Raw genomic sequence first — 10,786 nt, 5'->3', positions numbered from 1 at the left:
GCACCCCCCGCCCCCGCTCTTTAGACATGCGCAGTTCCACCACTCCGCCTCCCGGGACATGCGCATTAAGAGCAAAAGCGCCTGAATCCGAATACGGCTGCGCCATATAAAGGGAGGTCCGAACCGGGGAGCTACGGTTCCCAGAAGTCCGCGCGGCACAGCCGTCTTTCGGAGGCGCGTTCGATCGGTAAGTTCGACAAACGTGTTGAAGCTACTGCTGTTAGGCGCCGAGACGCCAAAGAAAAGACGGTACCTGTTCTCGAGAGTAAGGTCCGAGTCTGTATCGTGTATGTATGTAACTATGACACAACTAGTGTTATTTATTCAGTTAGTAAAAGGATGGGCAAGTAAATGATACTCTCTAGTGAGGTAGAGCGTTGACAAAGCGCTGTGTCAATTGCTAAAACGTGAGAAGTACGTGGAAGCACACATCAGGTGTAACTAACCCATGAGAGAGGCGGCGCGCAGAGAAGGTCGCCAGCAGGATGAAGGGCTAGAGATGAGGACGAGAGGGTGTTCTCAGGAAGAGGAGCAGCACGTGCAAAGACTTAGCGGGGACTAGAGAGAATAAGTGCCTTTAAGAAAAGATAGGGGCCTCCCTGGTGGCGCAAGTGGTTGAGAGTCTGCCTGCCGATGCAGGGGATACGGGTTCGTGCCCCGGTCTGGGAGGATCCCATATGCCGCGGAGCGGCTGGGCCCGTGAGCCATGGCCGCTGAGCCTGCGCGTCCGGAGCCTGCGCGTCCGGAGCCTGTGCTCCGCAACGGGGGAGGCCACAACAGTGAGAGGCCCGCATACCGCAAAAAAAAAAAAAAAAGAAAAAAAGAAAAGATAAAGAATCTGGAAGTTATCCTGAGGACAAAGTTGTTCTGAAGCCACTGAAGGATTTTAAGCAAGAGAATGATACGGCCAGGTTTATGTTTTAGCGATAGCATTGAGATCGTGCTGTGTGTGGAGGTAAGACTAAGGTGGAGAAACCATTGTGGTAAGAGATGGTGGTGGCCAGAAAGAAGCCAGGGAGTGGGGATGGGGAATGTGAGAGTCAGGTGGCGTCAAGAGATATTTAGAGACAAAAATGGACAGAACTGAGTTTGGGATTGGTTATGTTTGGGGAGTTAGACCAGATGACTTCCAAGTTTCTGGCCTGTGCAGCTAGGTGGACAGGAGTAACATTCCTCAGAGAGTGAACTCTATGTATGAGATGAACATGTCGAAGGAGAGAGGTCCGCTCGCTCCTCCACCCTTTTAACAAAAAGGCATCTTGTATCTGGCATGTGATTTGCAAGTTTAGAGCACTTGAGACATCCAGATGGTCTGGTCTAGTGGTGATCTCTGTGATGGGCCTGGGATTTGGACATACCTGGTTTGAATCTCGACCCTGCTCCTTAGAGGTATGATGTGGGACTCATCACCAAAGTTCTCAGGACCTTGATCTCTTCAGATAATACTATGCCCACCTCATAGGCCGTTAGGATTAAGTGAGGGAGAGGCACTAAATGCTCAGCACCTGTGGCCATACTGCAGTTGGGGGAGAGCAGCTGAGCTGGATATCCATAAACACATCCACTCACAGGTGGAGGGCAGCTGAAGCTGAGGAGGCCAGCAAACCTCCCATCTGGGGGCGAGGTGGGAGGGAAGGCAGAGAGTGAGGAAGGGTGTGTGTAGAAGCACCTGGCTCAGTGCCTGGCACAGAGCTGACCCTTAACGGCCACGAATGGTTGGGTACTTGAGAAGGGATCCTGCCTTTATAGGGTCTGTCAGGTAAAGTAGGGAGCTGAGACGGTGCCACGTTTATCACACATGCCTTCATTCAACCAGCATTTGTCAAATGTGGTCATGGAGAGGCTGAGGACACAAGATTGATAAAATACAATTTCTGTCCTCAACTCCCTCGGGACTGAGGGGAGAGTAAAAAATATCACAGGGAGGGAGGTAGACCTACAGAAGAAAGTGAGGCCCTAGAAGGATCTTGCAGGGGAAAGGAAAGAAGAAACTTAAAGAGGAGCCAGGAGGCAGACAGCCTGTTGAGTGAAGAGGCGGGGGGAGGGGGTGTTTGGAGCCAGGCCACGTGTGTTGGGTTTTCTTTGGCCTACCCACCACCGTGTGCCAAAATGTCTGGGATGAATTTAGAGTTGGGGGATCAGTTGAGTGAAATGCTGCTTTGCCCTGCTCTGGCTACTCAGTTGCTCATTTACTCATTGGTCACACTTGTCTGTGTTGGACCTCCCAGGGTCAGGGAGCACAGTCTGGTGAGGGAGGCCAACCCTCAGATACAAGGTCACAGATGAGGGTAGTAAATGCAGCCAGAGATGTGCCCCAGGGCAGTATGAGAGCTGGGGGGCAGGTCTGGGAGGACAGGAAGGGGTTCGGGAAAGCTTCGTGTTGGCCAGGAAGATGAGGAGGGTGGAGAGGCAAGGGTGTTCCTGGGCAGAGTCCCAAACTGCAGCACGGCTGCCTGGGAAACTAGAGGTTGTGGAGAGGGTTAGAGGTTGTGAAGCGGGTTAGAGGTGGAGGGTGCAGTGAGGAATGGGCACAGTGCCCGACTGGGGGCTGGGGGGCTTTTTTTTTTTTTTTTAGATGTTGGGGATAGGAGTTTATTAATTATTTATTTTTGCTGTGTTGGGTCTTCGTTTCTGTGCGAGGGCTTTCTCTAGTTGTGGCAAGCGGGGGCCACTCTTCATCCGCGGTGAAGCGGGCCTCTCACTATCACGGCCTCTCGTTGCGGAGCACAGGCTCCAGACGCGCAGGCTCAGTAGTTGTGGCTCACGGGCCTAGTTGCTCCGCGGCATGTGGGATCCTCCCAGACCAGGGCTCGAACCCGTGTCCCCCGCATTAGTAGGCAGATTCTCAACCACTGCGCCACCAGGGAAGCCCCTGGGGGGCTTTTTGAATGAATGGGTAGGAAGGCTGGTGTCTGAACCTATAGGCCTTGGAGGCCTTGTTAGGACACTTAGACTAGCCTGGAGAGAAGGGAGCCACAGAAGGGCCCTGGACCAGAGGGGTCCATAGTCCCTGTGATGTGACCCCGCCCTCTGGCTGCAGTGTGGAGGGCTAGTTGGAGGGAGCTGGCTGGTGGGCCAGGAAGGCTAGTGGAGGGGCCAGTTCAGGAGGGAGGCCCTAAGCCAGGTCAGGGCTGGAGGTGGGGAGGGAGCAGGCCCAGCTTTGACCCAGGACCTGGCTGGAGTGAAAGGTTCCTGGGTTTGTGCCTGCCTGCTGGGTGGGGAGCATTCCTGCTTGAGCCAGTGCTGTTTTAAGGTCCTAAAAATTTTGAGAACATGCTTGACATCAGGCTGAGTGGAAAATGGCCTCCTGGTGGTCCTAGGGCAGTCTTCTAGAACATAGTGTCCACCTCCCTCTCCCACCCACCAGCTCTCCAGGAATCTGAGGACCAAGCCCACATCCCTGGCATGCCCCCCCAGCCCCTTCTTTCAAGCATTCTGTCAATTCCAGACCTTCCCAAACAAACAGATGGCCCAGAGGGGGGCTGCTGTCTGCCCCAGGCCCTCCCCCTTGACCTGACTCAGTCCTCCAGGGGAGAGGCAGCCAGCCTCTGCCTCCCAGGGCCTGGTGGCCAGCCGTAGGGAGCACACACACAAGGAACAGCCAGGTCTCTGCGACAGGCCGCACTTTATTTGTTTTCCACCTAAACGGCTCCCAGCTGAGCCGCATGACATGTGCAAAAGCCCCCCAGAAAGCTGGGCCTCGCAGTGGGTAAAAAAAGGCCCCCCGTGGGGCAGAGCTGTGCAATCTTAAAAAAAAAAGAGAGAGAAATCTGTCCCCCAGGAAGCCTGGCTGGGATCTCAATTGCCCGGGGGCCAGGACACGCACCAAGCCTGCTGCTGCTGGGTCCATTTTTTCCTGCGATTGTGCTTTCTCTTCCAAGTCCTTAACGCTCTGGGGTTGTGGCCACCAGAGGGGCCGGACGCAGTCCTCAGCGGTAAGGAGGCCCCGCTGGCGGTGCGGTTTGAGGGCGACCTCTCTCACACATGCAGACACCCCCAGACGTGTGCTCCCCCACTGGCCTCAGCCCCGCCAGAAAACTCAGGGCTTCCCTGGCCCCCCAACCTCCAGTTCGCCCTCATGTCACGTCTGAGGCAGGGACACTGCCCTGAGACGGACGAGGCCTTCCAACCTGGGAGCCCGGCAGGGAGGGGACAGTACCACTCCTTCCACCCCCAGGGCAGGTGTTTGTGGTGTCTGATTCTGCGTGCGTGCATCTGGGTGTGGCCTATTTGTGTGTGTGTGTGTGTGTGTGTGTGTGTCTGTGAGTGTGTTTGGCCAGGAGGTGGGGGCCGAGGCTGGGGGAGGCACTTCTGGGATTCAGGGCACGTTGACTTTGAAGGGGCTTCCAGGGACACTTTCGTCGCCCCACTTGACGATGAGGATGTAGTCCCCTTTCTCCTTGACAGTGTAGGTGACGTTGTACACCCGGTTCCCCATGTGCTTCACATACACCTCCTCACAGGGGGTCTTGGGCCCGTGCACACCCACCATCATCATGTTGGTGCCTGGAGAGAGAGGGACAGGCTCACCCCAGGCCCTTGGGCCCACGCTCCCACGCACCTGCCCACCCTGGGGGTCTGCCCCCTTTCCCCCCGCTGCCTGCCTGCTTTGCTGCAGTCCACGGTGAAGGAGTTCTTCTGGCCCACAAAGGCCTGGGACAGCCCAGGGCCCCGTGTCACCACCTTGCTGGCATCTGAGGAGAACTTGGGGATGGAGCTATAGCTGGAACCCCGACTTGAGGATGACTTGGTCACAGTCTCCACCAGGACCGTGGATGTTTCGTGAAGGCTGTGGCCTCCAGACAGCCGGGGACCTGAGAGGCAGAGTGGGGTGGCCACAAGCCTAATCAGAGGCCTGCTCTTCCCCAGGCGGTAGGCCGTGTGCAGGCACCGACAGCCCCGCGTTCCCTTCCTCAGCCGCAGCCCGTTCCAAACAGGGCTCCAGGGCAGGCTTATCTCGAGGTCTGGAGCCTCGATGGCTCCCCCCCCCACTTCTGGGCTTTGCCTGGGACCCCAAGTCACAGGGTAGCGTCCTGCTTTAAAAAGGAACATGTATCCAACTAATCCTTCACGCAGCTTCCAAAAGGAAAGCTGGCTGAATCTTTACTGAGCTCTGTCTTCTTGGAAGCCAGAAATGTGGGAAGAGGAGGGCAGCAAGTTAAGTGAAAGCTTGGGGAGCCGCCCCAGGGAAAGATGAGTCAAGTGATGGTCAACAAAGAGGAAGGATTTGAGTTTTTCCAGTGATGTACCTGAGTCCACGTGGAGGATGGGGTGACGTGTAAAGCCAGGCCCACTTTATTCCTGGTAACCTGACCCCGGTGTTTGGGGCCTATGACCCGGATGTGAATGGCTACTGGAGCCAGCCAGTATGGAATGAGCTGGAGGGACCTTCCCCCACCCAGGACACTCACCTGTGACCTTGGCCTTGAAGGGGCTGCCCACAATGTGCTGGGGGCCACCATACTTGATGGCAATGAGGTAGTTGCCAGGGGCCATGGGAGTGTAAGTGACCACGTGGCCCTCAGGACATTCCCGACAGTCCAGCTGCACCTTGGAGGGGCCGTCGATGGTGACAGACAAGGCCCCCGAGCCCGCATTCAAGGTGTTGACAATGAACTCCGATGACACTCCTGGGGACCAGAGGTAGCAAGGGTGTAGACAGGAAGGGCTTGGGGCCCAGAACGGGGGTGGGCCCAGGCTCCCCGGAGCAGGTCTGTGCCGGGACTCGGGCTCATCAGCGCTGCCCCGCCTCTGGGGCAGACCAGACCAGTGTCCAGCCCTCCTCCCCAGCCCAGGCGCTCACCTGTAGTGCCTCCCTCGAGCCCAGGACCACAGGCTGACACCAAGCCTGGGTCCCCAGCCTGGCTCTGCTCCCCAACGCGGATCTTGAAGGGGCTGCCAGGGATGTGGGCGCCGCTGAACTTGACGTCAATGGAGTGGACGCCATTCTCATGGGGGATGAAACGGATGGTGTGCTTGTCTGTGGGTCAGACGTTGGTGGGTGAGCCTTTGTCCTTTCCTCCCCTTCCCAGAAGGTCCTAGCCTGGCAGGGACAGGGCCACCTCACCACTGTCCAGCTCGGAGACGTAGCACTCCTCCACCGCACCCGAGGGCGTGTGCACCCTAGCATCAATCACGCCCCGTGCACCGTTCAGCTGCACCGCAAAGGACGCCGGCTGGTTCACCTTGAGCCCCGTCTCCTGCAGAGGCCACAGAGGGTGCTCAGACTCCTGGGAGGGTCTGGAGGGTTCGTCTCTGCAGCCCGGCACTGATCTCACTGCACGCCCAGCCCAGCTCAGGGAGGCTCTGAACAGGGCTGTGATGGCAGGTGGAGGCTGGGTCTGTGGCCTTGGTATCCACCTGCTATGAGGTGGGGCCACCTGGCTGTGGCTGGGCATGGTGGGGACGACACACAGTGTACCCTGTCCTGGTTGAGGAGGTAAGACCCAGAAACCATAAAGCAGGCCTGTCAGCAGAGAAACCAGTGCTAGGACGGTGCTGTGTGTGGACTGCAAACACTCAGTAGCTGGGATGAGGAAGGAGGGGTGTGGCCTAGACTGCCCTGGGGGCACTCGATGGGGGAGGTGGGCCGATGGGGAGGCTCCCAGGGGAGGTGAAGATTGGGGCACAGAGCCCAGTTCTAGAGTAGGGGTAGGGGACGGGGGAGGAGAGGCACAAGGGCTCCTGAGGGGCAGCTAGAAGGGGGAATGGAGCCCCCTGCAGACACTGGGAGAGAGGGGACATCTGTCTGGACCTTCCAAGGTCACCGCTAAGTCCCTGGCCACATGGGCCTGCCATCCTCTACTTCTGCCCATCTCTCAGGGTGGCAGAGGGGCCGCACCCCCAGGCACACACCTGGAGGCTAGTGACAGTGAGACGGCGAGCGTCGTCTGAGAGGGAGGCCACGGGTACCACAAAAGGGCTGTCTGGGATGTGCTCATCGTTGAACTTGATGGAGACCTCATAGTCACCTGGGGAGGGAAGGCCAATCAGCACAGGCCCCAGGACTGGGGACAGCAGGGTGGAACCCCCTCCACCCTGGCCTCATCCCAGAACAAGCTCCTGGGTCGGGGCTCAGCTCTGGAGACAGACGTGCATTCCCAGGAGTGTGGGGTGGAGGGAGACAGGACGGAAAAAGAGCGGCAGCCCAGGTGAGGAGTTGGTTCAGTAGCCCCATCTCCTGCCTGGGCGAGCAGAGACCCAGTGTGGAAGGTCAGGCAGGCCCAGCCCCGTGGTGGACACCCACCTGGTTCCTGGACAACATAGGAGACCCCACAGGAGCCATCTTTGCGGTCCTCAAATGCAATCTCCGCCTTGCTGGGACCCTCCACAGCAATAGACAGGCCCCCGGCACCCGCTTCTCGGGTCCAGATGCTGAACTCGGCTGGAGATGGAAACGGGACAGGGGCAGCTCCTCAGCACCATCGTCCACCCTGGTGGCTGCCCTGCCCCCGCCCCCCGTCCTGGCCCCCTGCCCCTTACCTGGCACGCCGGCCACCCCTCGCTCCAGCCCTGTGCCTCCAGCTCGCACCTTGTGGGCACCGCCTTCACCCAGTGGCCCCACGGTGAACTGAAAGGGGCTGCCTGGCACATGCTGGCCGCGGTACTTGACAGTGACCGTGTGGGGCCCCATCTCCTGGGGCACAAAGCGCACACTGTATGCGCTGTCCTCCCCCTCCACGATCTCTGCGGCTTCCGTCTTGCCTGACGGGCTGGTCACCTGTGCGGTCATGTCCTGAGAGCTGGCCTCACCTGCAGCAGGTGGGGAGTGTCAGGGCGACACGGGGGCTGCTCCTGGCCCTGGCCCTTCCCTTCCTCCCTCAGTAGAACCCCCTCCTCCACTCCGACCAACAGCCTCCCCCTCTTGTCCCGAAGAACAGAGACCCCAGCCCTGCCCCACTCACCCTCCTGCTGCCGGGTGATGCTGCCAAAAGAGCCCAGGCGTTCCCGGCCCAGGAAGTCCCCGAAGACGGTGGCGGGGAAGGGGTCTCCGCCAACCTGGGTGGACTCCTCCACCCGCACCTCGCGCTTGGTCTCCCCGCCCCGGGTCTTGCTGATCTCCGTGCGCTCTGTGCGGGTGTACGTGTGGCTGCTGCGCGTGAAGGTGCGTGTCAGGCGCTCCTGGGCCGACACCATCTGGAACCAGTTCCCTGTGGGACGCGTGGAGCCCAAGGCGGGGAGGGAGGTGAGAAACGGTCCAGCAGGACAGAGACCGAGGGGGCAGGCCCTGGGCCTTCCCCATCGCCCTGCCCCACCCCCACCCCACCCCACCGCCCCCCGCCCCGGCTCCCTCTGCCTCCCACCTGGGATCTTGAGGTTGAGGTCACAGGTGCTGCCGATGGTGGCAATGGACGGCGCCTGCCTACGCCGGGTGATGCTTTCCTTCATGCGGCCTTCGCCGGTAACCTTCACCGTGAAGGGGCTTCCTATAGGGGAGAAAGGGAGGGTCGGGCGTCTCAGGGCATCTCAGATCACTCATTGCTGGCCTCCTGGCCTGTCCCAGCAGCAGCCCAGCGCCTTACCAGGCACATGCTTGTCGGCAAACTTGATGTTGATGATGTAGGTGCCGGGTTCCGTGGGGCAGTAGGTAACTTTGCATGTGCCGTCCTCCATGTCCTCACAGTTGATGTCCACCTTGCTAGGGCCTTCAATACTCAGCCCCAGGCCCCCATAACCTAGCGGGGAACAAGGGACACGTCTCCCTCAGTCCCCACTGCTGTTCTGCTCTCCCCTCTCCAAACTACAGGCTCCGTCCAGAACAGGCACCCAAGGTGTATCATAACCACTAACAAAAGATGCCTCAGCAGGAGAAGGGGTGAGCTGGGCACTGACCCAGAGGGTCGGGGATAGGTAGTCTGGAAAATTCCTTAAGGCAGGCTTCTTGGGTTCTAGTGAGCAAGGGAGAGACAAGCTCAGTAAAGCTGAGCTTTCTCTGAAACATGGGAGAAGTGACATGGGGACATTCACTCTCCCCAAAGGGGCCCCAGAATGTGAATCTCAGCAGCGACGGGGCCAGGAAGTTCAGGGAGGAGTGTATGGCCAAGGGGCACTGGGCAGGAAAGGACTAGTCGTCACCGGCAGCACCAGCTGAAATGAGGGGTCTCTGGGGCAAGAAGCACCTGCATTACGCGTGTCCACGATGAACTCCGCCACCTGGAACGTGTGTCCCTCGGACAGGCCCTTGCCCCAGACCCGCACCTTGCTGGCATCCCCGATCTCCGACGGTCCCACCAGGATCTTGAAGGGGCTGTTGGTGACGTGCTTGCCGCTCTTGCGCACACTCACCACGTGCTCCCCAACCTCCTTGGGGGTGAAGGAGATGCCTGTTGGGAGGGAGGTCAGGCATGAATGGAGCCCTGGGCCTGGCAGTGTTCCTTTGCGGCTGCTCCCGCCTTCCTCTCCCACACCGCCCCCGCCGGGCCCCTCCTGTGGCCCTGTGCTCACCGATGTGCCGGTTGGGCAGGCGCTTCAGCAGGCAGGGCTCCTCGTTGCCCGAGGGGGCGCGGATGCTGGCGGTCAGCAGGCTCAGGTCGCTCTCGGTGATCTTCAGTGACACATCCGTGGAGGTGCCCACGTTCAGCTGTGACGTCCTCATCGAGTCATCGCCTGGGGGAGAGTTGGCAAGTCAGGCAGTGTGACTCCAGGCAGGCCCTGCCCTCATGGAGATCAGGAGACTTCCTGGCAGCCCCTGCTGGACTCAACAGAGACTGGGGACCACCCAGAGGCACAGAGAGACCAGGGACGGCGCAGTCTCCATTCGCACCCAGCTCCCCTAGGGATGCCCCAGTCCTGAATGGGTTAAATCCCTAATTTACACGAATGTAAATCCTGAGTCACGTGATTGTGTGGAACCAAAAAACTAGACTGGGCCAGACAGCCCAGACCCCTTTCCCGCTGTGTGGCTCTGATCAAGTTGCTTAGCCCCTCTGGGCCTGCTGGCTTCCTCATCTATCAAAAGGGATTATCAGTACCCTGACCTAAAAGACTCAACAAGATGATGTGTTTTCAAAGGGTGGCTGGATGTTTCTCACCTGCTCTAGAGGATAGAGTGTTCCTTACGTTTATCCAAAAATTGACCTCTTCCACCTTGAGGGGGCCCTACCCTAATGCCCCGGTGACTTGAACATGCTGGGCTTGCACATCCGTTGTGCGCTGGGGTGTGTGTGGCAGGCCGTGTGCCCACACATCCACCCACCTGTGATCTTGGCTGTGAAGGGGCTCCCCGGAATGTGCTTGTCGTCAAAGCGCACGATGATGCTGTAGTCCCCAGGCGCCGTGGGGAGGTAGGACACGGTGCAGGTGCCATCCTTGTTGTCCTTGCAGGTGATCTCTGCCTTGGACGGGCCCTCCACGGCCAGGGACAGACCCCCTGTGGGTGGAGGGAGGGCTGAGATCAGAGGTCCTGCCCTCACCCCTGCATTGGCCGCCCTCACCCAGCTCCCCTCACCTTCCCCAGCATCCTTGGTGACAATGGTGAAGGTGGCCGGCTTGTTGACCATGCCATGGCTCAGGCCTGGCCCATAGGCACTGACATGGCGGCTGTTGATGGCATCGACGTAGAACTGCAGGGGGCTCCCTGGGGGTGGTCGGAGAAAGGGGGCTGGGTCAATAGTGAGGACAGGAGCTGCCTGAGCCCACCTTGGCCCCTGCACCTCCCCACAGGCTCCCTGCTGAGCCCTGCACCTCTGCCACAGGGGTCTCCCACCAGGACATCAGACTTCCCAGGCCTCACATGGTGTCTGCACACAGCAGGTGCTCAATAAAGATGTGTTGAAAGAAGGCAGAT

At 59.2% G+C, this 10,786-nt stretch overlaps 1 protein-coding gene across 2 annotated transcripts in view; it reads right to left on the bottom strand.

The window, feature by feature from the left end:
* Positions 1-3,606: 3,606 nt before the first annotated feature.
* The window catches only part of FLNC (filamin C), a 28,490-nt gene continuing 21,310 nt past the window's right edge, over positions 3,607-10,786 (bottom strand). Inside the window, exons 33-47 of one of the 2 annotated variants that reach the window (XM_060107685.1) lie at positions 10,448-10,576; positions 10,196-10,369; positions 9,445-9,606; positions 9,120-9,323; positions 8,523-8,675; positions 8,304-8,426; positions 7,905-8,150; positions 7,483-7,752; positions 7,247-7,384; positions 6,856-6,971; positions 6,068-6,200; positions 5,804-5,980; positions 5,412-5,630; positions 4,605-4,814; positions 3,607-4,506 (exon numbers count right to left, since the gene is read on the bottom strand). In XM_060107685.1, coding sequence (XP_059963668.1) covers positions 4,319-4,506; positions 4,605-4,814; positions 5,412-5,630; positions 5,804-5,980; positions 6,068-6,200; positions 6,856-6,971; positions 7,247-7,384; positions 7,483-7,752; positions 7,905-8,150; positions 8,304-8,426; positions 8,523-8,675; positions 9,120-9,323; positions 9,445-9,606; positions 10,196-10,369; positions 10,448-10,576 — 2,642 coding nt within the window. In that variant the 3' untranslated portion in view covers positions 3,607-4,318. Of the gene's footprint in view, positions 4,507-4,604; positions 4,815-5,411; positions 5,631-5,803; positions 5,981-6,067; positions 6,201-6,855; positions 6,972-7,246; positions 7,385-7,482; positions 7,753-7,904; positions 8,151-8,303; positions 8,427-8,522; positions 8,676-9,119; positions 9,324-9,444; positions 9,607-10,195; positions 10,577-10,786 lie in introns of both variants that reach the window. The other variant, XM_060107684.1, reaches the window with a different exon arrangement.

Source organism: Mesoplodon densirostris, chromosome 9, assembly GCF_025265405.1.
Source record: "Mesoplodon densirostris isolate mMesDen1 chromosome 9, mMesDen1 primary haplotype, whole genome shotgun sequence".
Lineage (NCBI taxonomy): Eukaryota > Metazoa > Chordata > Mammalia > Artiodactyla > Ziphiidae > Mesoplodon > Mesoplodon densirostris.
This window is presented reverse-complemented; position numbering and strand designations above follow the sequence as displayed.